We start from the raw sequence: 27,224 nt of genomic DNA on the forward strand, positions 1-27,224 counted from the left end.
AAAAAAAAAAAGACTTATAATAAAGTTACATTAATCAAGACAGTACAATATTGGCATAGGAATGTCTGTACAGATAATGGAACAGAACTCAGTGTGAAATAGAACCACATATATGGTCAGTTGATTTTTTTTTTTTTGACAGAGCTGAGATTTCATTTACTTTTTAAAAATAAAAATATTTTGCTCAGTCATAATGTACATACAGAAAAGTGCTCATGGTCAATTAATTTTTGATGAAAATGACATGTTAATTCAATGAGGAAAAGATAACCTTTTTAAAAAATAGTGCTGAAATAATTGGATCTCCATATACAAAAAATATAACTTCAACCTATAAATCACATTATATACAGCAATAAACTTGAAATGGTTGTTAAACTGAAATGTAAATGCTAAAACTGTATTATACAACTAGTAGAAGAGAACATTGGAGAAAAATCTTAGTGACTTTGAGTTAGGCAAAGATTTCTTAACTAGGACACAAAAAGCATGAAAAGAAAAAAAATTCATGAACTAGACTTCATAAAATTAAAAACTTTTGATTTTTAAAGGACACTATTACAGAAATGAAAAGTAAGACACAAACTGGGAGAAAATATATGTAAAACATATATCTGATAAAAGACTTGTATCCAGAATATAGAAAGGACTTTAATAATAAGGAAAAAATGAGCAAAAGATTTGAATGGATGCTTCTCCAAAAAGATATAAAAATGACAAATAAATATGGAGAAAGTTGTTCAACATCTTCAGACATTAGGGAAATAGAAATTGAAACCACAATATCAGGATCATCATGGCAGACGGAAGGCAGGACTAGATTGCAGCTCTGACTCAGATGGACAGAGCACTGTGTAGAGGCTTGCATCATGAACTTTAGCTCCAGATTGACAGCAAGAAGAAACCAGCAATGCCAAGAGGACCCACAGTCCGTCTGAAGGAAGCAGCCTGCTCCTGCAGGACCTGGAGACATTCCAAATACTGAGTGCCCCAATTGCGGAAGTGGGAAAAGGAGATCCTCTTCTCCTGATCACACACCCCCACTGGAGAAACTGAAGGCCTGTTTGCAGGAGAAGTTATTAAGACAGCCAGCAAAATATAGGGGTAGAGGAAGCAGCGGGAAAGGCCCTGGGAGCTCGCTGGGTCCCTAAGGAGGCCACAGGGATCCCTTGTGAGGGTGGCCTAGCCCTGCCCCCACCTGACAGCCTTCCCTCCCCACCCTGGTAGCTGAAGACAAAAGGCAAATAATCTTGGGAGTTCTAGGGCCCCACCCACCACTGGTTCCTCTCCATACTACCATAGCTGATGCTCTCTGGAAAAGTGCCACCTCCCAGCAGGAAGCCAACTAGCACAAAAATAGAGCATTAAGCCACAAAAACTGACTGGGTACAGTGGCTCACGCCTGTAATCCTGGCACTATGGGAGGCCGAGGTGGGCGGATCACGAGGTCAGGAGTTCGAGACTAGCCTGGCCATGATGGTGAAACACCGTCTATACTAAAAATATAAAAATTAGCTGAGTATGGTGGCATGTGGCTGTACCTCCCAGCTACTCGGGAGGCTGAGGCAGAAGAATCGCTTGAACCCAGGAGGCGGAGATTGCCGTGAGCCAAGATTGTGCCACTGCACTCCAGCCTCCAGCCTGGGCGACAGAGCAAGACTCCATCTCAAAAAACAAACAAACAAAAACCCCACAAAAGCTAAGAACCCTCACGGAGTCCATTGCACCCTCCTGGCACCTGCACTGGAACAGACACTGTTATCCACGGCTGAGACCTGTAGACAGTTCACATCACAGGACTCTGCAGACAACCCCCAGTACCAGCCCAGAGCCAGGTAGACTTGCTGGGTGGCTACACCCAAAAGAGAGACAACAATCACTGCAGTTTGGTTCATATGAAGCCACATCCATAGGAAAAGGGGGAGAGTACTATATCAAGGGAATACCTCATGAGACAAAAGAATCTAAACAGCAGCCTTCAGCCTAGACCTTCCCTCTGACAGAGAAAAGGTTATTTATTAAACTGAGGCACCAGAGAAAGGCAAAGTCCAATGCGAGGAACTCCAAAAAATGATACAGGAAATGAAGGGAGAAATATTCAAGGAAATAGACAACTTAAATAAAAAACAATGCAAACTTCAGGAAACATTGGACATACTTATAGAAATGTAAAAGGCTCTGGAAAGTCTCAGCTATAGAATTGAACAAGTAGAAGAAAGAAATTCAAAGCTCTAAGACAAGGTTTTTGAATTAACCCAATGCAACAAAGACAAAGAAAAAAGAATGAGAAAATATGAACAAAGCCTCCAAGAAGTCTGGGATTATGTTAAATGACCAAACCAAAGAATAATTGGTATTCCTGAGTAGGAAGAGAAATGTAAAAGTTTGGAAAACATATATGGGGGATTAATCGAGGAAAACTTCCCTGGCCTTGCTAGAGACCTAGATGTTCCAAATACAAGAAGCACAAAGAACACCTGGGAAATTCATCGCAAAAAGGTCATCGCTTAGGCCCATTGTCATCAGGTTATGTAAAGTTAAGACAAAGGAAACAATCTTAAGAAACTGTGAGACAGAAGCAGCAGGTAACCCATAAAGGAAAACTTCTCAGATTAACAGCAGATTTCTCAGCAGAACCCTACAAGCCAGAGGGATTGGGGCCCTATCTTCAGCCTCCTCAAACAGAACAATTATCAACCAGGAATTTTGTATCCAGTGAAATTAAGCATCATTTTTGAAGGAAATATAGTATTTTTCAGACAAACAAATGCTGAGAGAATTCACCACTAACAAGCCACCACTACAAGAACTGCTAAAAGGAACTCTAAATCTTGAAACAAATCCTGGAAACACATCAAAACAGAAACTCTTTAAAGCATAAATCACAGGACCTATAAAACAAAATACAAGTTAAAAAGCAAAAACAACAAAAAAGGTACACAGGCAAAACATAGCACAATGAATGCAAGGGTACCTCAGGTCTCAATACTAACACTGAATATAAATGGCCTAACTGCCCCACTTAAAACTTACAGAACTGCAAAATGGTTAAGAACTCACCAAGCAACTATCTGCTGCCTTAGGAGACTCACCTAACACATTAGGGACTCACATAAACTTAAGGTAAAGGGGTGGAAAAGGCATTTCATACAAATGGACACAAAAAGTGAGCAGGGGTAGCTATTCTTATATCGGATAAAACAAAGCAACAGCGGTTAAAAGAGACAAGGAAGGACATTATGTAACTGTGAAAGACCTTGTCCAACAGGAAAATATCACAATCCTAAACATATATGCACCTAACACTAGAGCTCTCAAATTTATAAAACAAATAATAATATACCTAGAATAATAATATACCTAGGAAATGAGATAGCAACATATTAATAATGGGGGACTTCATTACTCCACTGACAGCACTAGACAGGTCATCAAGACAAAGTCAACAAAGAAACAATGGATTTAAACTATACCTTGGAACAAATGGACTTAACAGATATATACAGAGTATTTCATGTGACAGCCACAGAATACACATTCTATTCAACAGCACATGGAACTTTCTCCAAGATAGACCATATGATAAGCCCTAAAACGAGCCTTAATAAATTTAAGAAATTTGAAATTGTATCAAGCACTCTTAGACCACAGTGGAATAAAACTGGAAATCAACTCCAAAAGGAACCTTCAAAACCACGCAAATACATGGAAATTAAATAACCTGCTCCTGAATGAGCAATGGGTCAAAACCAAAATCAAGATGGAAATTAAAAAATTCTTCGAACTGAATGACAGTAATGACACAACCTATCAAAACCTCTGGGATATAGCAAAGGCAGTGCTAAGAGGAAAGTTCATACCCCTAAACGCCTACATCAAAAAGACCCAAAGAGTACAAAGTGACATTCTAAGGTCATACCTCAAGGAACTAGAGAAACAAGAACAAACCAAATCCAAACCCAGCAGGAGAAAGGAAATAACCAAGATCAGAGCAGAACTAAATGAAATAGAACAAACAAATACAAAAGATAAATGAAACGAAAAGCTGGTTCTTTGAAAAGATAAATATAATTGATAGATCATTAGCAAGATTAACTAAGAAAAGAAGAGAGAAAATCCAAATAACCTCATTAAGAAATGATACAGGAGATATTACAACTGACACCACTGAAATACAAAAGATCATTCAAGGCTACTGTGAACACCTTCACACACATAAACTAGAAAACCTAGGAAGAGATAGATAAGTTCATGGAAAAATACAACCCTCCTAGCTTAAATCAGGAATAATTAGATACCCTGAACAGACCAATAACAAGCAGCGAGATTGAAAAGGTAATTTAAAAATTACCAACAAAAAAATGTCCAGGACCAGACGAATTTACAGCAGAATTCTACCAGACATTTAACGAATTGGTACCAATCCTTTTGACACTATTCCACAAGATAGAGAAAGAAGGAACCTTCCCTAATTCATTCTTTGAAGCCAGCATCACCCTAATACCAAAACCAGGAAAGGACATAACCAAAAAAGAAAACTACACACTGATATCCTTGATGAACATAGTTGCTAAAATCCTTAACAGAATACTAGCTAACCGAATCCAACAACATATCAAAAAGATAACCCACTACGATCAAGTGGGTTTCATACCAGGGAAGCAAGGATGGTTTAACATATGCAAGTCGATGTGATACACCATATAGTTAAAAACAAAAATCACATGATCATCTCAATAGATACAGAAAAAGCATTAGACAAAACCCAGCATCTTTTTATGATTATAACTCAGCATACGAGGGACATACCTCAATGTAATAAAAGCCATCTATAACAAACCCACAAACAACATAATACTGAAAAGTTGAAAACATTCCCTCTGAGAACTGGAACAAGACAAGAATGCCCACTCTCACCACTTCTCTTCAACATAGTACTGGAAGTCCTAGCCAGAGCAATCAGACAAGAGAAAGAAATAAAGGGCAACCAAATCAGTAAAGAGGAAGTCAAACTGTCACTGTTTGCTGATGATATAATTGTTTACCTCAGAAACCCTAAAGACTCCTCCAGAAAGCTCCTGGAACTGATAAAAGAATTCAGCATAGTTTCTGGATACAAGATTAATGTACACAAATCAGTAGCTCTTCTATACACCAATGGCAACCAAGCAGCGAATCAAATCAAGAACTCAGCCCCTTTATAGTAGCTGCCAAAAAATGAAATACTTAGAAATATACCTAACCAAAGAGTCGAAAGACCTCTACAAGGAAAACTACAAAACTCTGCTGAAAGAAATCATAGATCACACAAATAAATGGAAAAATATTCCATGCTCATGGATGGGTAGAATCAATGTTGTGAAAATTGCCAAAAGCAATCTACAAATTCAGTGCAATCCTTATTAAAATACCACCATCATTCTTCACAGAATTAGAAAAAAACAATTCTAAAATTCATATGGAACCAAAAAAGAACCCACATAGGCAAAGCAAGACTAAGCAAAAAGAACGAATCTGGAGTCATCACACTACCTGATTTCAAATTATACTATAGGGCCATAGTCACCATAACAGCATGGTACTGCTATAAAAATAGGCACATAGACCAATGGAATGGAATAAAGAACCCAGAAATAAAGCCAAATACTTACAGCCAACTGATCTTCAAGAAAGCAAAAAAAAACCATAGTGGGGAAAGGACAACCTTTTCAACAAATGGTGTTGGGATAATTGGCTAGCCACATGTAGAAGAATGAAATTGGATCCTCATTCCTCACCTTATACAGAAATCAACTCAAGATGGATTAAGGACTTAAATCTAAGATCTGAAACTATAAAAATACTAGAAGATAACCCTGGAAAATCCCTTCTAGATATTGGCTTAAGCAAGGATTTCATGACCAAGAACTCAAAAGCAAATGCAATTAAAACAAAGATAAATAGTTGGGACTTAATTAAAATAAAGAGCTTTTGCATAGCAAAAGGAACAGTCAGCAGAGTAAACAGACAACACACAGAGTGGGAGAAAATCTTCACAATCTATACATCTGACAAAGGACTAATATTCAGAATCTACAACAAACTCAAACAAATCAGTAAGAAAAAACAAACAATCCCATCAAAAAGTGGGCCACGAACAAGAATAGACAATTCTCAAAAGAAGATATACAAATGGCCAAAAAACATATGAAAAAATGCTCAACATCACTAATGATCAGGGAAATGCAAATCAAGGCCACAATGCAATACCATCTTACTCCTGCAAGGCTGGCCATAATCAAAAAATCAAAAAACAGTAGATGTTGGCATGGATGTGAGTGATCAGGGAACACTTCTACACTGCTGGTGGAAATGTAAACTAGTACAGCCACTATGGAAAACAGTGTGAAGATTCCTTAAAGAACTAAAAGTAGAACTACCATTTGATCCAGCAGTCCTACTACTGGATATCTACCCAGAGGAAAAGAAGTCATTATTCAAAAAATATACTTGCACATGCCTGTTTATAGCAGCACAATTCCCAATTGCAAAATCATGGAACCAACCCAAATGTTTATTAGTCAATGAGTGGATAAAGAAACTGTGGTATATATTCAATGGAATACTACTCAGCCATAAAAAGGAATGAATTAATGGCATTTGCAGCAACCTGGATGAGACTGGAGACTATTATTCTAAGTGAATTAACTCAGGAATGGAAAACCAAACATCATATGTTCTCACTGATATGTGGGAGCTAAGCTGTGAGGACACATAGGCATAAGAATGATACAATGGACTTTGGGGACTTGGAAGGAAGCGTGGGAAGGGGCAAGGGATAAAAGACTACAAATAGCGTGCACTGTATATCGCTCAGGTGATGGGTGCAACAGAATCTCATAAATCACCATTAAAGAACTTACACATGTAACCAAATACCACCTGTACCTCAATAACTTATGGAAACTAAAACAAAAATAAAAATGAAACCACAGTGAGATACCACAGCACACTGATTAAAATGACAAAAATTACAGAGACCACAAGTGTTGGTGATAAAGAGGAACTGTAACTCATATACACTACTAGTAAAAATACAAAATGGTAAAGACACTCTGGAAAATATTTAGCAGCTTATTTTAAAGTGCTTACTATATGACCCAGTTTTATTCATGAGAAGTGGAAACCTAGATCCACACAAAGACTGATGCAAATGTTCATAGTGAATTTATTAATAATAGCCCCAAACCGGAAGGAACTCAAATGCCCTTCAGCTGATGAATGGATAAACAAATTGTAGTATATCAATACAATGGAATATTAGTCAACAACAAAAAAGGAATGAACTATGTCCTGCTATGCTAAGTGAAAGAAACCAAACACAAAAGTCTACAAACAGTATTATATTATTGTGAAATTCTAGAAAAGGTGAAACTATGGTGACAGAAGTTTGTGTGTATATGCTTTTTATAAAAAGTCAAAGGGAAGCAAAATGAATTGTAATTCTTACCCCATTTATGTATCATAGTAGAGGACCTGTACCTGTCTTAAAGATTTTTAACATGTGAACGATCAAAATGAACAATTTGCTTGCAATCACACAGTGAATGAAGTGGATGACAAAGTTGAATTTTTGCTATTTTGGGTCGGTGAAGTGTGACTGTGTCATACTAAGACATTTTTTTCTGGTGATCCCAAATGGTCTCTGAAAAACCTTCCAGAAAAATAGTTCTGAAAATTGTGTCTTTAGTAGTTTCTTCATTGGAATAAATTTATAGCCTCCTTGAGTTCAGAATTTGAAGAATACAAGTGTTTTGAGATTTCCTTTTTTAAAAAGATAGTTTAGTTTTGCTTATGTCTTTTAAATCACTCTTTTTTTAGACCATCACTTTGGACATTCGTTGGTAACAGCCAATAATACCTGATTTTCAGATAAAGAATCCAGGGAGCCAGTCTAATGGCTGCAAAGCCTTCCTGAGCATTTGCCAGGACCAGCAGCTCAGCAGCCGCACAGGCAGAAGTCCCAAAAAGAATAAGAAATAATTTTCTCATAATCAAACGTGTCTGAAATGGACATGGGCTATCTTGAGGAAAAAGTGAATTTCCCTGGTTTAAGTGGCAACTGCAGACCCCATTGGCAGGCACATATGAGAGAAGTTTTAAGCATCAGATGGGGCGTTGGACTAATGCACGCATTCTGTGGACATGTACCTGGAGCCAGGCTTCCCAAATGGGCTACAGCTAGAGCTATCCTGACCCTGTCATGGAAAACTTCATCTAGCTTTGGATCTTGTGGATATTAAGAAGATAGACTTTCTGTGACACACCCTTGGAATCTAGATTTCAAGGATGGCAGTTCTTTAGCCTGTTGTTAAAGATGTGTAGTGCCTCCATACAGTTCTGAAAGATGCCATTCTGTATGGGTTGAAAACAGTCCCAGAGATCATTTACAATCAAGCAAATGTGCGTATTTCTGTTTGGTTCAATGCTATCCAATAGCTTTTCCCAACTTATTCTGTTTTCTGGAAAATAATTGATGAATTTAATTTGCCCTTATTATTGGTTTAAGTGAAAATGTTGTTAGATCTCAAAAGTTGAGAAACGTATATCAGGGTAAATGCTGAAAGACATGATTCTTTATCAGAAGCACCTTGTGGCTTAAAAATACATATCCAGGACTTAGAAGAGCTAACATCTTCTTCCAAACAACCTAGTAGAAGAGTTCGAGAAAGCTGCCCCAGAAGGTGGAGTTTGGCAGAGTCTGGACTACTCTGTTCAGGGCATACTCTTTAAAGAAGATGATTTTATAGTTAAGCAGGGAAGGTGAAACTTATTTTTTGGACTGGGGCATATCTATGCCTCCCTCCTTTCAAGTTGAGAGACCATGAACACAGGTTCTATTCACTAAATTAATCCCTCTTGTAGTCCTTCCATGTATTAATTCAGCAGATATTTAGTGAGCACCAGTGTACATAGTGCTATGGGAGATGCAGTTAGGAACACAAATATAAGGAAGATACCAACCTGGGTCTGAAAGAACTCGAAATCCCAATATGGACAGGCAAGATGGAAAAGTAAGCAGCCACAAGGCAGTGTCTGAGGCACACCAGTTGAATGAATTGGAAAGTAGGGGCAATGGAGGTCAAATGAAAGAAAGCATATTTCATTTCAGCTGTTTAGGGGAAGAGTGGTTTCTGTGAGCCATACAATCCTAAGGAAGGAACGGGAGTGTTCTCTCTGGCAGAAATGTCAAGGAGAATGAGACGCAATTACATTTGGTGATGAGGACATTGCTGCTGACCTTTAAGAGTAGGAATTTCAGGAGAGGATGGTATTGGAAGCCACATTGTAAGTTGTCGGGGCAGGTGCATTGGAGGAAGTGGAGTGGTGGTCACTCACTGGGACGTTTGATAGGGAACGGTAGGAAGTACAACAGAGTCAATGAGAACTTTTTTGCCTCATAAGGAGTAAATTGTTATTTTGAAGGTAGAGGCAAATGATTATTGAAGGGGAGAGGTTAAACTTTTATTTAAAAAAATCATTAAATTGTAGAATCCCAGAAAGTATAATGTTAATAAAGGAAAAAAACATAAGATAATTGTTAGCATTTTTGGTAAAGAAATGAACTGACATAAAATACATTTTTTGCATTTTAAATAAAAGCATTACATTAAGAAACTAAAATATTACTATTGATTAGTAATTCAAGTGAGAAGTTGAGGAGTAAAAGTAATTTCATATTTAGATTCTTGTTATTTACAGAACATTGGTCGGGCGTGGTGGCTCACACCTGTAATCCTAGCACTTTGGAAGACCGAGGCAAGTGGATCACCTGAGGTCAGGAGGTCAAGACCAGCCTGGCCAACATGGTGAAACACTGTCTCTACTAAAAATACAAAAATTAGCTGTGCGTAGTGGCGGTTGCCTGTAATTCCAGCTACTCAGGAGGCTGAGGCAGGAGAATTGCTTGAGCCTAGGAGGTGGAGGTTGCAGTGAGCAGAGATGGCGCCATGGCACTCCAGCCTGGGAGACAAGAGCAAGACTCTGTCTCAAAAAAAAGAAAGAAAGAACATTAATGTCTTTGATCTTCTGATAGTAATTGAAAGGCATTGTTCCTTACCTTCTCGGTGAAACACCAGGGGATACAAACTGCATGTAAGAACTTTTCTGGAGCTTACCTCTGTCTCATGTATTTATCAGGGCTTGTTGTGCAGACCACTGTTTTACATCATTGATTATGTGAGTAAGAGGGAAGAAAGGAGAGTCAAGTTACACCCTTGGAAGGTGAAACTTATAATTTCGATGAAGCTTCCTTTATGACAGTACAGAAGTTTTCAGGGTACTCTGTCATTCAGGAGTGAGTGAAAGTTTATCACACTTAATGACACCAGTATGTAAGTTTTCAAGGGTAGAGCCAAAACACTGAAAAAATAGTTGTGTGTGTTTGTGTGGTTACTAAACCTTCTGAATGTGTATGTGGTTACACTACCTCTTTGCTCTTTGAGATCAACATGAATGCTGCCCGCTCCATCAAAATGAAATGTGCCATTTAGAGGAATTATTTTAACTGTGGGTCTCACAGGCATTGCTCTTGTCCTCCTCAGACACAGGTGTGTTTGCAGTGGTGAACAGCCATTCCTTGTCCTTGCTGGGGAAGCTGACCATCAGTGCTGCCTTTAACATTGTTTATATCTACACCTCTGAGCTTTACCCTACAGTCATCAGGTATGTGTCTCACACAGCCTCATTCTTCACACATTCTACACTTTGTCATCCATTCTTGCACCAACAGAGGTGTGGTACTCATTTCATCTGCTTCTGGAGTTAGTGTGGGGCAGCAGTAATTCAGCAAGCAGTTTAGGCTAAGAGCCTGCCTTTGCAGACTGCTCTCTGCCTGCTCTGCTAGGAAAATGTCACTTTATGGTAGAGTGAATTCCTTCGTGTAAGTTGTAAGAGAAGTACTCTATGCTAGGCATATTCTATCACCCAAACAGTGCGCAGATGCTGTTATTCTTTTGGTGAATTTTATTTATTCAGTCACTCATCCTGTATCACACATCACAGACAAGGGGACAAGCTCCCTATTCTCACAGAGCCTCCATTTTAACACAAAATAGACACATTTTTAAATGATAATTTCATATAGTAACAAGTGAATATCAGAGTTAAACAGCAATTGCTAAAGCTGGGTTCTTAGTGAATAGGATGTGTTTATATTGAAAAGGATAAATATCCAGCCTAAATTTTCCTTCATAAAATAAGTCTGAAAGCAAGAAACACACCCAAATTTGAAGGATGGGGGTGCAGCTGAGGCTTTGCAGAACTGCTTCTGTGGTCTGGGCAGGTATTCTCTCAGCTGGCTCTTTCTCAGTCTTTTAGAGGATCTTTCCAAACAATCCTTCTCCTTCCCTTATCCATGCAAGAAGCCTCATGGTTCTTTCTGCCTGTTAATTTAAAATTATTTTTCCCAGTAAGAGATCAGAGTGTCTGCAATTGGCTAGTAATTTCCTAGTTGGTCCTATAACCTACTTTACGTGGCTACTGGCTATAAAACTAGCATGATGATTTTATCCAAACTGGGACAATTTTGAGAGCAAATGTGAGTATGAACTTTTCAGCTGGGATTACAGAGTGCTGTATCCCTCCACCCAAAATCGTTAATTATCATTCTCTCTCCTTCCCTCTCTCCTTCCTACGTTTTTTATGCCTGCACTCGCCATAAAGGTGTTCTTGGTTTCCTGACAGTACACACTTAGTCAATTTCTATTTATATGCTTGACCCATTAATTGTTAATCAGTTGAGTTTAAATAAATGAGCAGCCTTTTCAGATCATAAAACCCTGGCTCTTTGTAAGAGACCTAAGGCGTAAAAACCCATGAGAACTTTTAATTTAAAAATATTCAAATGCTCTTTTCTATATCATCCTTTGTGGATCCACTGTCCAATATGGTAGTTACTAGCTTTGTGTAACTGTTTAAGTGTAAATTAATTAAAATTAAATAAATTAAACATTCAGTTCTTCATCCTTCCTGGCCGCATTTCAAGCACACAGTAGTGCATGTGTCTAGTGGCTTCCACATTGGACCGGGTTAATTACAGAACATTCCTAGCATCTCAGGAATGTCTAGTAGGCAGCTCTAGAACCCACTGTTCTCTATGATCCTGTGCTTCCACTTCAGGACATGTTATTCAAGGCCCACTGCTGCCCCCCAAGGGTCTCTTAATTCCCCCACTAGAATTTACTGATGTATTTTTCCTTATGCTTTTCAGGAATGTTGGGCTTGGAACTTGTTCCATGTTCTCCCGAGTTGGTGGGATTATTGCTCCCTTCATCCCCTCACTGGTTGGTTTGTACCTTCTAGTTTTGTTTTTCTTGATTCTCTGCTTTGGAAATGCTTATGCTTTTGAGTAGAAAGAGGTGATGAAGAGATGTCATTTAAGATCAGCTGACACAAATGTGAACCTTGTCCCTTTTAGATAGTACTCCGTCAGGGCAGACGGTCTCTTATCGAGGATTCATTTGCCTCCAGTGGGTCTAATTTTTTGTTCATCTGAATTCGTTGGAGGGCCTGCTATTGCCAGTGTGCCCCACTCCTGTCCCCATGAAAAAGTTAGTCAACTAATAAGTATGTATGACACTTCTGCTGTGTGCTGGGCTCTATGCTGAGCACTTTCTACATATCATCACATGCAGTCCTCATAGTAACCATAAAACGTAGGCATTGTTGTTACCCCTGTATTAAATATGAGAAATACTACAGAAAGAGGTTAAATACCTTCCCCCAAGAACACACCTCTTGGAAAATATTAGAGGAGAAATATGTCTCGCACTGTGTCTGTTAATATGTTTTTTGAAACTTTCCAACTGTTATAGTCAAAGAAAGGGAATCAGATTAAATGACAGCCCTAAAATCCTTCATCTTAAATGCTCAGATTCTGTGAAAGAACCCAGAGGACCCTTATGCAAGTCTCTCCTTGGTTTGATTTGTGACTTTCCCCAGCTGAGACATTTTGAAAGCAACTAGATTTGATGTGGGACTTGTTGACCTGTTCTGTAGACAACTGTTCATTACTTAGGCAGATCTCTGAAATGCCATTGTAACCTTTTCATTTTCTGAGGTGCAGTACATTTCCCTTCTCTGAGTATCTCTCTCCATGTCTCATGGTTAATTTTAGGTCACAAGACCCTTCTTGAAGGAGTCATGTTAGGTCTGTGTTTTATTCTGCAAAATATAGGTACTGTTAAAGATATCTGACTTTGGATAGCTATCCTAGAACATTATAATACCCAGCACTGTGTCTCTGTTGCTTCCTGTAAGGTTAGAAGAAGGGAAAGTGTGTGTTCCCCTTGTTTCAACAACAGGCCCACAGTGCTGGACATATGTTTGCATGTAGATGGCTAGAGGTGAGAGATTCTCCTCCTCCCTCTTCCTCCTCATCCTCATCTTCTGCTTGGTTCTCTCCATCTCTCCCTTCTCCTCCCCCTTCTCCCTTTTCTACCTCCTCCATTATCTCTTCACTTTAAAAAATCAGGAAAAAATTGCCTGAGGGGAAATCCTAATTAGTAGTGAACCTACCCACAGAATTTGGAAGCCTAAACCAGAAGATCATAAAGCTTAGCTAGAATTCTAGAATGTTGATCAGCTCAGAAAAGCCCCAGAGAAGCACCCTGGAAGCAACTGTTTTTCATGTTTTCTTTGAACCTGTTTGTGATGAAATGCTTCTCTTTTCCTGAGAATATGTTTTGGATCTCTGAAACAATTGCTTATTTCACCAGCCCTCTACCATGCTCAATTTAGAAGCTTCTAAGCCATATGTATATGGTAGGGTTGGGTTTTTAAAAGAGTTTTTACACCTTTAATCCCTGGAACTCTCAGTTATGGTGTTAAGGTATATGGGATGGTTTGGCCAATTCCAGGATTGAGAACTTTAAAGTTCATCATCAGTAAGTATTTTGGGGTGCCTCTGTGCAAAGTGCGCTCACCTGGAATGGAAGCTGAACTACGAGATGTCCTGTCAACTCTGGCCATATAGGCCTGCCTGCTCAGAGGCAGCCTGGCCTCTTCTCCTGCAGTACCCACCCCGGACATGAAATTGCTGCTTCTGATCCGCAAACCAGTGCTGTTCTTTTATTTACTCACTCCCATATCTATATGCCTGAGGAATCATTCTCTGATTTCCCAGGATAATTCTTCATGTGGAAAGAAGTGGTTTATAGTGTAGTCTAGTGGGAGGTCATGAACTGGTTGGTAAACATGACAGTTTTTCAGTCATGAGACTGCTTGTGTTACTTGCCAAGGAAACTAATGCTCTGGTTTGTTTTCATTCTACTCCCCACCTCTGCAGAAATATGTGCAATGGTCTTTACCATTCATTGTCTTCGGAGCCACTGGCCTGATCTCCGGCCTCCTGAGTTTGTTATTGCCAGAAACCGTTAACAGTCCGCTGCTCGAAACATTCTCCGACCTTCAGGTGTATTCGTATCGCAGGCTGGGAGAAGAAGCATTATCTTTACAGGCCTTGGACCCCCCACAGGTGTGATATTTTTCTTAATCATTATACCACTCGGATGGTGGCAGTTATTGAAAAAAGGAAGGTTTGCGTTAAATAGAACTGAGCAAAACTGCTGGAAAACAAAGGTGGGATCTTACAGCAGCTGATTTTCAGAGAAATAAAGATGATCGATGATTCATGAGCTTTCCTAGAATATTTTAGGGGCTATTTATTGGGGAAATAGATGTCATATAAATACATTTGTCAGTTGAATAGCTAGATGGTAGTTTCCGTTTCAGAAATGTCATGACATCATTTCCCTGCCCTTTTCTTCTCTCCTGTTTCAGTGTGTGGACAAGGAGAGTTCTTTAGGGAGCGAGAGTGAGGAAGAGGAAGAATTTTACGATGCAGATGAAGAGACTCAGATGATCAAGTGAAGAGCCCCAGATTCCCCCTTAAGAAGCAAAGGATCATCTTTTATGCCTCTGGCTAAGGCAGGTTCTTCCATGAATATTAAGAGAGTTGTAAAAAGAGAGGCTTGGCTTGAACGTACATAGATGGTACCCGGCGTGGACTGATGTTTTTAGGCACAGAAGTTGGAGAAGAGATTTCATGAGAGACAACATCACTGCATTGAGAGAATAGTTGTTAATTTGTTTAGAATTTAAGTTCTGCTCAGAATCATAACATCTGGCAGAACAGCCCAAACCCACATGCCAGAGTGGTAGGCTCATTTGTTTCTAGAGGTTTCATAATGTCGCTTTTCCTTCATCATGATCTAAATAAAGGCAGATATGTAAAACTTCTCACTATTTTGGTGGGGTAAGATAAGCTATCCTTAAGATTTAATCTTTATACCACGTTGGACATTTGCCCCTATCAGTTGCTACTCAGGAATCTTCTGGTACAGGTTAACATCAGCATTTTAATTTTGTGTCCAGGAAAAAGCACCCAGAGGTCATCTATGTGTCCCAAGACCCTCCAGCTTTTTCTCAGCTGATGAAATAAGAGTCCTCAGCTTGGTTCCCAGCCTGCTGGTTGACTTGGGCTCCTCATGCCTTGAGTCCCACAGATGATTCATTAGGAAAAGCCAGATGTACCAAAGCGGTTTACTCAGAGTCAGGAGTGTAGCTCTGGCTGCCTATCAGCTCCCTTGGATACTACAGTGTGTGATTTCTTCCTTTCCCACTAATATGCACATCCAGAAAAATTTCCATCTGAGATTCTAGTACTTCAAAATCATGCATAGTAAATGAGAAAGCCTTAAGTAGAGGGCAGTTAAACAGTGACATGTTGAGCACCTGGAGGGAAAAAAAAGGTGCAGTTTTTAATAATGGAAAAAATGAAATTATCTTTGATAAATTTTTATTTGTTTTGCTTTCAGTATTGTACCATGAGGGATTTGGACAATATTTAAGAACTTGTCCTAGATCAGCCCCGACCTGTTTAATCAGAATGGAAGGTTCAGTAATTTCACAGGAAATGTTGGTTTTTCATTAAGTGCTACCAACTTTCAAGTGAATGTTACATTTGATTTCCTAAAATCATGTCTTGAAAACATGTTTTCCCATGAAACGTGAATACTATCTCAAATAGGAATATAAACCTAGAGTCAACAAGCTTAGGTAGCACTGATTTAGGTCACTTTCCCAATGAGGAAAATTTCTGTGTTTTCAGAATTTCCATTTCTACTAACCTCTTGGAGAAAAAGAAATTGAAATAGAGGTAAATAGAAGACGTCACTGTGGCTGCTTCTGGAAGTGCTGGAAGCATCACCCCAATTGACTCCAAATACTGTCATGTTTTCTTGCACATTGACTTCTGGTTTCCACTGTATCAGTATGTACCTTTGTAATTGTTACTTTTATGTCTTTTATGCCCTTGATTATTAATTGGGCTCTTCATAAACAGAGGCCATCTCTACTACTGTTTATTTTTCTCTGCTGTGCCCAGAACATTGGCCTAGACACAGTAAGACCTAGTAAATATTACTGTTTCTAGCCATCAGGGAGATTGCGGAACTCCTCCCAGTATAACTTTTGCAAACTCCAGGCAAATCTGACCCAAACTCCCAAATTGTCAAATCCTGCTTCACTTTCTCTGGAAAATAGACACCTTCTCAATACCAGAATAGGAAGAGAGGAAGAACTTACAAGGACATTTAAACGTTCTTCTTAAATGGTGGTTGGGCATTTAAAACACTGAAGTAACATATACATAATTTTTGATTAGTTGGCGCTTTCTTTGTATTATAAGAGTAATATATCTCATTACAGAAAATTTGGAAACTAGAAATTAAAAAATGTATCACCCATACGTCCAACATTGAGAGAAAACCAGTGTTACGGCTTTGTTCCATTTGAAGATCAATTGGAAGTGCATCTCTCTATTGGCACTGGGTTCGATTGCCTCTGGCTAATAGAGTTCAATTAGTTCTATCCCTGGGTTTCCTTTCTTAGCTGTGGGGTGAAAGGTAGGAGGGAGAGATCTACAATTTGAATACATGTTACTTAATAAGGCTCAGCTGGCCATCAGTTCCTTATGTCAGATGTGTCATTAAATTTTTTTTCTAGATGGTCCTTGAGCAAAACTTAGTAATTACTTTTTTTTATTTCCACTGCCTTTATAAAATCAAAATTTCCTCCTTTTGATAATAACTGTTGAATACTATTGATGTAGAGAATGTGTACATGTGTATATTTGCATTGATTAAATTATTGGAAAACTTTTCATTGATAGGTAACGTATTTTGATTGTGCAGATGGTTTGTAAAAAGTATCCTTTTTTTATTCTATTCAAAATTAAATTTTTTTCTCCTAAAATAAAGCAAGAAAAGTAAATGTAAGATATATAAGAAACCCCAGAGTTTCCAGGGTGAAAGTTCTCATTAGCAGCTTGTTCAAAACATTTACATCACACAGATATTTTGAAAGGAACCATGTTGAAATTTTCTGAGTTTATGAGTTATAACCACAGCCCAGTAAAACCAATACTTGTTATTTGGCTACTTCCAAGCAATGCAGATATTCTTTAGTATTTAAAAATGAGCAAATAAACAAAATGAGGCAAATAAATGAAGAAAATGAGTTTCTGAGGCACTGCTTAAGTGACCATAAATCAGACACATATTTTTATGGTGGGCAAATTGATGAAGATTCTTTTAGTAGGCGATTTATATTCATAACAAATACATATTGAAATAATGTCACTACTGTATCAGAATTAAGAAACAGCCTCGCATTAGGACTTCTCCATACAAATTCTTTATCATTGGTTCTTAAATTGGAAAAGTACCTATAAATGATTACATTTTTTAACTAAATAAAATGCAGATATTTTGGCTTCTTGTGAATTTAATAAAGAATCATAAAATATAGGCCTTTTTTTTGTTCTCCCAGAATGTCTCAAAATCTACAGTAGTAGCTTTGACAAGTTGGGCAAATGCAGAACCTGCTAATGAGTTAAGTAATATGTGGACAGGGGTTGTAGCAAAGTTGTAGACTGATGGACACAAAAGTTAACTATCCAAATACTTCTAGAATGAGGAAAATGCAAAGACAGTGCATTGTGGAAAATCCATCAATGTAGAATATCAAAGGAGAAAGAGCTTATGATTACCTCAATAGAAAAATAAACATTATTTGACAACATTCAACATCCATTCAAAATAAAAGCTATTAGTAGAGTAGGAATAAAAGGATGCTTCCTTAATAAAATAAGAGATACTATAGTAGATATGGTAAATTGGCACATAGCATCTCTTCACCTTCCTGGTACCTTGGCCTTTAGCCTTTTTTTTTTTATCATAACCCACAGTAAGAAATGTGTTTTATATATTCATCCTGTCATACTTCCCCACTTACAAATGTATATGTACATATAAAATATCTATGAATCATAAAAATGTATATATTTTATGCAATAATACTTAATCTTGCTAGGCACACTAATAACTTATGTTCTATTTCACTTTTTAAAATGCCATTTATGACTCAATAAATGGATATCATGACCCGCTAATAGGTTCCAACCCATAGTTTGAAATCCACTGTTCTACTCTATCTTCTTGTACTACAGAAGCTTTGAAGCTACAATGTACATTTTCTGAATTTCTTGCAGATAAGTTTACTCCTTGCAGCCAGGTGAAGTTTGGTTTCCTTCAATCAGATACAAATGGAACTTGGAAGGTAGAAGCAAGGTGGAGGCCATACTTTTGATGAGTCTGCTTTTTTCTTCACAGTGGTGGAGCCATTTGGTTTTTTTGAGGCAGTATCAGCCAGAGATGTTGTCAGTTGAGCAATAAGATCTTAAGATGTTTTGATAAACCTGGAGTAATACTTCTAGTATTCAAATGGAAAAGCAAAGATCCAAAAATATTCAAGACAACTCTGATAAAGAAGAGCACACAGAAGGTACTTGACTTTCTAGATGTAAAAACTTACGAATCTGTATTGTTGGTCAGCAGTAGACAAATAGATCAATAGAACATAACAGAGATTTGTTAAAGATAGCGTGACACATTAGAGGAAAAAGTGAACAATTATTGATACTAAGTCTTCTCACCATAATAAAAATAAATTCCAAATAGATTGAAGGCCTCAATGAAAAACAGCAAAACTTTAAAACTATTTGAAAGTTATAGAATATTCTTATGACCTTGGAAAATGGATAGATTTATCAGACAAGAACTAAAAATCATAAATTATTTTTTAATCGATATATGTGACTTGATCTAAATTTAAAACTTGTTTCTGTATGACTGAACATTCTACAGAGTTAAAAGGAAAGCAGCCTGGGTGCAGTGGCGCATGCCTGTAATCCCAGCACTTTGGGAGGCCAAGGTGGGCGAATCACCTGAGGCCAGGAGTTCGAGACCAGCCTGGCTAACGTGGTGAAACCCCATCTCCACTAAAATACAAAAAAAAAGTTAGCCAGGCATGGTAGCATGTACCTATAATCCCAGCTACTCAAGAGGCTGAGGCCAGAGAATCGCTTCAACCCGGGACGGGGAGGTTGCAGTGAGCCAAGATCACGCCGCTGCACTATAGCCTGGGCAACAAAGCAAGACTCCGACTTAAAAAAAAAAAAAGAAAGCAATAGATTAGGGCAACATTTATAAGCAATAAGGATTAATATCCAGACTATATGAAGAATTACTGCAAATCAGAGATAAAAGCAATAAAGTTTACAAAAACTATGATTAGGCAATTTATAATTCATAGATGAAAAGATGCTCAACCTCACTACAGGATCAGGGAACTGCAAACTGAAACTACATGAAGATATCTTTAAAAATCCATTAGATTGGGAAAATAAGAGTCAGAATATCAAATGTTGAAGCTATGAAGAAAAGGAATTTAGTGACATCCTGATAGAAGCATAAATTTATTCATCAACTAGGTTGTCAGCAAGTGAGGATGAAAATGTACGTAGTCTAGGATTCAGAAATTCTGCTTCTATGTATATCTCATGGAAGAGTGTTTTCAGAAATTTTTACTATAACCCACTGTAAAAAAAAGTTTTATACTGTGACACACAGTACGCACACCTGCATACATACCCATATATGTGTGTGTGTGTATATATATATACACACACATAGATATATAATTGAAATGGTGTTATAAAACAATACCTACTACCCTTAATATCTGCACTGCATTATATTTTGTCTTATTTCATTTCATAAAGAACACTAGTGAAGACACACTAAAATGATTTCACAGTTTTGAATGGATCAAAACATACAGTTGGAAAAAGTGAAACATACTACCCTTAATATTTGCCTTGGTACTTGCCTGATATACATGTGTATAAGAGATTTGTATAGAATGTTCATTGCAGCATTATTAGTTGTAATAAAACAATGGAGGTAAATACCTTCTGTAGGGAAATGTATATATATAATTTCATATGCATAGGACAAAGTAAAAGCATAGTTCTATGATTGAGGTGATTGGATCTCAATAATGTTGAACAAAATGTTGGCAAATTTTTACTGGATCAAAGTCCTTTCATGTTTAAATTTTCCAGTGAATGATTGGAGTACTTGCTAATTAAAGGGATTTAAATGCTTTTCATGTCATACTTTAAAGTGAAGACTATTGATATTCTGTTACAAAAATATAGAAATCTCTTAATCCCACCCAGATGAAGAATTATCCCTTTTCCCCATGGAGAAAGTCTATAAACTTGCCCACCTGCAAGTCTCAATTTCTCCTCAAAAAGAGCTTTGCATTTGTGGAAACATTTAGACAACTTTTCAGCCAAGACTCTCGAGCTATCATATGAAGCTTAGAAAAGATTACATATTTATTAAAAAATGTGAAGGGCAGATGTAGCTAAATTAGTATTAAAAGAACTTTAGTCTAGACCCTGAAGAACAATTGATTTTGAATAGAATTGATTGATACAGTTGCTTTGCTTCAAAATATAACTTTAAGAAATGGAATGAAATGATGGTGTATGAATGTAAAAGCACACAGTCAACTTGGAGGACTTTAATTAATGAGTGATTTACCAGTATGTGTGCAGAGCTTCTAGAAACCATGGAAGATAAAGCATTATGCAAAAGGAAGCCATTAATAGAGTCTGTAAAGGTGAGCCTTGTGGAGCACAGCACCACAGGAGGAGTGGATCCAGAGGGGCAGAGGCAAACAAGATATTCGCTCACCACTGGGAGACCCATAAAAACTGGTGAATATCTGTCACATCAGATGATTACGGCTTTAGAAGCATTCAAGCTAAGCAGTTCTTGGTGGTGATAATACAACAGATTAATTTGCTTCCTCGGGTCACTTTTATTCTTATAGTTGCATGTCACCACATCAATGTGAAAGAAGAAGGACTTGGCCAGGCACGGTGGCTCACGCCTGTAATCCCAGCACTTTGGGAGGCTGAGGCGGGTGGATCACAAGGTCAGGAGATCGAGACCATCCTGGCTAACACGGTGAAACCCCGTCTCCATTAAAAATACAAAAAAAAAAAAAAAAAAATTAGCCAGGCATGGTGGCGGGCGCCTATAGTCCCAGCTACTCGGGAGGCTGAGGCAGGAGAATGGCTTGAACCTGGGAGGCAGAGCTTGCAGTGAGCTGAGATCGCATCACTGCACTCCAGCCTGGGCGATAGAGCAAGACTCCATCTCAAAAAAAAAAAAAAAAAGAAGGACTACAACATGCCTTACACTGTCTACAACTAGGATGTGATTTGCCAAACAACTCCCTTTGCCCTCTAATGCTTTCAGTGGGTACTGAATGACCTGAGGACTACATCAAATACTACATCTCACCACACTGGTGATTCTTTTTGAGGAAAACAAAGATCAACTATGATCAGCAGATGCCTTAAGGCCTCACACTTACACACACACCACCCCATTTCCTTGATAATATAAAATAGCAAAACAGTGACCTGAAATGAATTGTAATATCTATAATATGCCTGTCTCTGATGCAGCATGGTTAGACTAGAAAACTTAATTCTGAAGTTGACAGGGAAGAAAATTGGCAAAGGCAGCAATTTACTTTCAAATAATATTCTTTCCAAATTATTTGTTGTAATTAATTTTTCCATGATAGTCTCCTCTGAGCGGATACTATAACCAAGGAAGAGCAAGAAAATGAAGAGTATTTTGCTTTTACAGGAAGAGTGGCAGCCAGAAAGACCAGGGGTTAGGAAATGCCAATCAAACCAACTTTTCTTTAAAAAATACTCCCAAAGGCCTTCTTAGTTTTCATAAGTAATGGGGTCTTGCATTGGTTTTCTATTGATGCTATAACAAATTACCACAAACTTAGTGGCTTTGGACAAGATGAATTTATTTTATGACAGCTCTGAAGTCAGACTACGAAATGAGTCCTAAGGGGCCTGAATGAAGATGTCAGCAGAGCTGGTTTCTGGATTCCTTTTCTACAATAAAAGGTAACATCCACAGGTCCTGGGGATTTAAATATGGATAGCTTTGGGGGAGAACATTATTCAGCCTGTCACAGGTGTCTTAAAGTGTGTGTCAAAAGATCCTAGGTAGACAAGATCTGGTAGAGTCATCAGTGTATGTTATTAATTTAATGAATAATTCAGTCATCACCTGGAGAAGCCAGACAGAAATCATGGGTAGCAGCTCCAAATCTCCATTTATTGTTGATCTTTTCTAACTATTTAACTAAGCCTGAGGTCTCCCACTGAGACATTTTGTCACTTGTTGTTTGAAAGAATACCCTGCTTACAAAATAATTTAAAACTCATAAGTCTTTGTTTTTGAGTTTCATTTGTTGCTGTATCTTAACAGTTTTTTTAGCAGTTATCAAAATCAGCCAGTCACTTCTGTTATTACTTATACTTTTGTTATGTTCTCTGTAATCAACCTATACTTTTCCATCAAACTCTTTGTTTTGTTTGTTTTGAGACAGGGTCTCGCTCTGTTGCCCAGGCTGGAGTACAGTGGCGTGACCCTGGCTCACTGCAACCTCCGCCTCCCAGGCTCAAGTGATCCTTCTGCCTCAACCTCCCAAGCAGCTGGAACTGAAAGCATGCATCACCATGCAGGGCTAATTTTTTTGTAGAGGTGAGGTTTTGCCATGTTGCCCAGGCTGGTCTTGAACTCCTGAGCTCAAGCGATCTTCCAGCCTCAGCCTCCCAAAGTACTGAGATTACAGGTGTGAGCTATCACCCCCAGCCTTCCATGAAAGTCTTATTGTGTCATTTAATAAATGATGATGTCTTCCCTACTAGGCCATAAGCTCTACAAAAACAGAGTACATGTCTTTCTTTTTTCCAACCCATAGCACTGGGCCTAGTGTGTCATGGGCATTCAGATTACTCTTTCATATGAGCTCTATTGTTACATTGAACTCAAAGGCAAGCAGGGACCATATCTTATTCATCTTATTTACCCTAAAAACTAGCATGGTATCTGGGACACAGTAGTCACTTACTACATTTCTGAATGAATGGATGCCCAGACACAAGGCAGTCATGATTAGTTTAGTCTATTCAGTAATGTACTCAAGAGGGATACTCTTCCCCAAAATCAATTTGAGAAAAGGACTTTTGATTATTTATGTCTGAGAAAGCCGTGTATAGATACTAGAAAAACCTTCATTTCACCTTAACCTTCTCATTATCTAATCTCACCATTTTGTGTAAAGTTGTAGTTAGGATGAGAATACATTTAAGAGAGCACTGATCCCTTTTTTATAGGGTTAAAGATGTCTACCTTGAGAAAGGAGGTAGGCAAAGAAAGATTAATTAAATAATAATCTTGTCCATGTACCTATAGACTTAATACTATAGTACCGTTCATCCTACTAATTTGTAGAATGAATGAATTTGGTGATTTTAAAAAATTGAGATATCTCCCTGTCTCAATAGAGGGGCAGTCTATCCTATGATGGTATTCTTTGGACAAATTTTTGACATAGTCACCAATATTGTAGTCTTCAGGTCTTTTAAAATAATTCATCTAATGGAAACACCATATAAAAGGTTGAGAAATGATGTCTATTTGGTTCTGGGCATTTGAGGATCATCAAACACATTAAGAAAAAAGTCATTAGGTGTTTGATCAATGTTTAGGTTTTTCTGTTTGCTAGATAACTCAGAAGGTGGCTCTCATATGTTGACTAAATATAGGTTACCTTTGATTTGTCAGAGGAATGCTTTGCTGGAGGAATGCATAAATAGCTGAAAACGACAGAGAGTAAAGCCTAAGGGGAAAGTTTGACAGGCTGGTTGTATTTATGTATTCATCCTGCCACATCCTCGAAAAAGGTATTTATTGTTAAGTAGGTTCCAAAACATCTTCAAGACCAGAAAATGCCTTGGATGCCACTGGGCTGTTGAATTCCTTAGTTATTGATTTACTAATGTCATCATGAAACAATTTATGATCTTCCCAATCCAGTACCCAGGAGAGGGAAGGGCTTGATAAGGATTTAGCTGATAAGGAGGAGAGGAATTGCAAGATTGAAGACCCAGAGCAGCAGCAAAGAATTTTGAAAAAGAAATTTCACTAAAGAGTAAAGTTAGTGTTATTTTGGTTATGTGGAATATTAGAGTGAATTAAGTAGAAGAATAAAATCACTAATAAAATTGATTAGCAAAGAGGTAATAAAATCACACCATTGAGAAACAGATGCTAACCTAGACTTTGTATATCTTCAATTTCCTTTCAAGCATTTCAAACCTCCACAAGTAGCTACAAATTTATCCTTAGATAGATGTGCACAAAAGGTTTCTTCAGCTACTTTCTAGTATTCAAGAGATTATTTCAGGGAAAAATCACATTTATTTATTCATCAGATATTTTGGTAAGTATTCTAGGTGCTGGATTAAAAGATATAAATGGCTCACGCCTGTAATCCTAGCACTTTGGGAGGCTGAGGTGGGCGGATCACTTGAGGTCAGAAGTTTGAGACCAGCCTGGCCAATATGGTGAAACCATCTCTATTAAAAATACAAAAATTAGCCGGAAATCACCTGAACCTGGGATGTGGAGAATGCAGTGAGCTGAGATCGTGTCACTGCACTCCAGCCTTGGCGACAGAGTGAGACTCTCTCTCAAACAAAGTTAAAAATACAGTAATAAAATAGATAGCATGTCTTATTTTTCTTCAGGCTCTGTTTAATGGTGGTGGTGATGACATGATGGTCATCACTACCATCCATTGAGTACATGCACCGTGTCACTATGTTAAATGCATTCCATGGTTATTACATCATTTAATTCTCACAACTCTATTAGGTAGTTTTATAATCCCTACTTTATTGATGAAAACAATGAAGCTAAGAGACATTACATAACTTTCTCAAGGTCACAGTAAGTGGCAGTGCTAGGTCTAGACCCTATCTTTCATGTGTCAAAGCCTGGCACTTAACTGCCCCTTCTGCCCTGCTTCCTGTGAGAGTTAATTCAAGAGAAAAAGTGTCACTTCTTTTTCACAGATAGTTAGAAATTGTTCCAACACCTCCCTGGTTTTCAGGACAAGAATGCAAATTGAGAACAGACACTGGTGGAATCCTTAGGAAGCCAAGGCTCAGACATTTTGATTAGGCCCCTTCTGGAGGAAGGCCTTTAGAAGGATTCTAATTGATTAAGGATTCTCCCTATATTTTATAAACATTTGAGATTTTTTTCTCCACAATTAGTGCAGGAATATATTTGCCAGTCGATAATATGAATTGACTGAGAAGTTTGTGAAGATGCATTAATGGGCTGAGTTCAGTTAAGATCTCATAAAGAAGGTGGCAAAATTCTTCTCCATATCTCTAGGGTGCCCTTTGAGATAACTTTATTTGCTTTGGGGAAAGTATTACCCTGACATTCTACCAAGTACATTCAAGAAATACTCACTGAGGGCCTCCTGTGTCTCAGACACCATAGTAGGCTTGGGGCTGTCAAAGATCAGTGAGCTGGGTTCCTCAAGCCTGAGCCTTTCCAGAGTCTGACCTGAATGGGATATAGGTGATAGGAAGCAGGAGGGATTTGGGGAGGGGTTTGAAGTCAAAGGTAAAAGCCCTTAGTGAAATTAGAGAGAACCTCAGATATCCAAGTTTTGGAAACTAGTAACAGAAAATGATTTATTTCATGGAAGAATTTCTTAAGAAATGATATCTCAGGCTGGGATTTCTGCTAGAGTTTCATGGAAATCCAAGTCACAACTTCTAAACTATTCTTCACCCCATGCTTTAATTATGCCACTGGCTAAAGCCTGTTACCTGAGGAGAGTAGGCTTCTGCTGTCAGTAAAGGGATGCATATACGTATCCTCTTGCCTGGCACACAGTAGGCCCATATCAGATCAGCCAGGTTTCAAAGCCCAGAGTAAACAACCAGGGCTTCCCAATCACCACCAATTTTCTTTTGCATTCCTCATTAAATTCATTTGATGCTTAATAACTTTTCGCTTTGAAATAGTTCAAAATATTCCCCAAATATATTGTAAGTACCCTCTGAAGTTTTCATAATCAATATCGTGTAAATTGTAGTTTTAGAATCAGAAACATTCTCATTTTCCTCATATGTAAGATGAAATGTTAATAATACCATCTTTATTGTAATTGCTGTGATGATTACTAAGTGACATGTATATAAAATGCCAACTGCTATGTAATAGGGCTTCAATAAATTATAACACTTAGAAACTGTCGAAGATTTTAAAATAAGAATTTAATGCATATTTATGTATTTAGAAAAAGTGTAGCATTTATATATTTTTAAATAGCAACGTGAGAGGTCCCTTTTATTTAAAAAAAAATTTTAAGTGTTTTTTTCAAAAGAGACATCTCATATTGCTATACCTTTTCCAGAAAATGAAATCGATATGAAATGTTTCAAGAAAACATTTTTACTTGATCCAGTTCATTTGCCAACTAATAATATAACTGAAGAAATGTGACTTTTGTAAGATTATTTCCCTCCTTATTGTCCTTGAAGATCTTTCAATCTTTCATTTCCTATAGAGGAATGCCTGTAATCTGCCTTCTCCTCCCACTTTTCTGAAGAATCCCTGGACCAAAATTTGGGAGGAGGCCGTAGCCTCCTTGTGGGAGGAGTTGGAGAGACTACATGATAAAACAACTTTCTGACCCTAGACAAAAGACCTTCTCTCTTCTGTTTTTGGAATCGTTTTGGAAGAGTGAGTATGGGAGAAAGGTAACTGGGGAGTGTGTGTGTGTGTGTGTGTGTGTGTGTGTGTGTGTGTGTGTGTGTGTGTATTTTCCGTCTGGAGCTCTATAAGGGAACCTAGGAGAGA

The 27,224-nt window shown here is 38.0% G+C and overlaps 1 protein-coding gene across 1 annotated transcript in view; it reads left to right on the forward strand.

Annotated features, from left to right (window-relative positions):
* SLC22A15 (solute carrier family 22, member 15) overlaps window positions 1-17,845 on the forward strand; it is a 71,713-nt gene extending 53,868 nt beyond the window's left edge. The window contains exons 8-11 of the mRNA XM_012000862.1: window positions 10,584-10,704; window positions 12,251-12,323; window positions 14,327-14,515; window positions 14,821-17,845. Coding sequence (XP_011856252.1) covers window positions 10,584-10,704; window positions 12,251-12,323; window positions 14,327-14,515; window positions 14,821-14,910 — 473 coding nt within the window. The 3' untranslated portion in view covers window positions 14,911-17,845. The remainder of the gene's footprint in view (window positions 1-10,583; window positions 10,705-12,250; window positions 12,324-14,326; window positions 14,516-14,820) is intronic.
* The last annotated feature ends 9,379 nt before the right edge of the window (window positions 17,846-27,224 follow it).

This window comes from Mandrillus leucophaeus, unplaced genomic scaffold (genome assembly GCF_000951045.1).
Source record: "Mandrillus leucophaeus isolate KB7577 unplaced genomic scaffold, Mleu.le_1.0 Scaffold64, whole genome shotgun sequence".
Taxonomy (NCBI): Eukaryota; Metazoa; Chordata; class Mammalia; order Primates; family Cercopithecidae; genus Mandrillus; species Mandrillus leucophaeus.